The sequence below is a fragment of the Myotis brandtii genome, unplaced genomic scaffold, assembly GCF_000412655.1.
Source record: "Myotis brandtii unplaced genomic scaffold, ASM41265v1 scaffold494, whole genome shotgun sequence".
In the NCBI taxonomy this organism is placed as follows: Eukaryota; Metazoa; Chordata; class Mammalia; order Chiroptera; family Vespertilionidae; genus Myotis; species Myotis brandtii.
In genome coordinates, this window is record NW_005368860.1 from 1,022,668 (window position 1) to 1,022,934 (window position 267).

Here is a 267-nt window from a genome sequence, read left to right on the forward strand (position 1 = left end):
GAGGTGGAGTGCTCCGTGTTCTACCGCGACGAGTGCATCTACCAGAAGAGCTTCTCGCCCGGCTCCGCCGCGCTGAGCACCTACACGCCCGAGAACCTGCTCAACAAGTGCAAGCCCGGCGACCTGGTGGAGTTCGTGGCCCAGGCGCAGTACCCGCACTGGGCGGTGTACGTGGGGAACTTCCAGGTGGTGCATCTGCACCGGCTGGAGGTGAGCAACAGCTTCCTGACCGACGCGAGCCAGGGCCGGCGCGGCCGCGTGGTGAAC

The 267-nt window shown here is 66.7% G+C and overlaps 1 protein-coding gene across 1 annotated transcript in view; it reads left to right on the forward strand.

Moving 5' to 3' along the window:
* Positions 1 to 267, forward strand: part of FAM84B (family with sequence similarity 84, member B) — a 5,303-nt gene that overhangs the window by 1,070 nt on the left and 3,966 nt on the right. Inside the window, 1 exon segment of the mRNA XM_014548049.1 lies at positions 4 to 267. This exon segment is cut by the window's right edge and continues 7 nt beyond it. Coding sequence (XP_014403535.1) covers positions 4 to 267 — 264 coding nt within the window.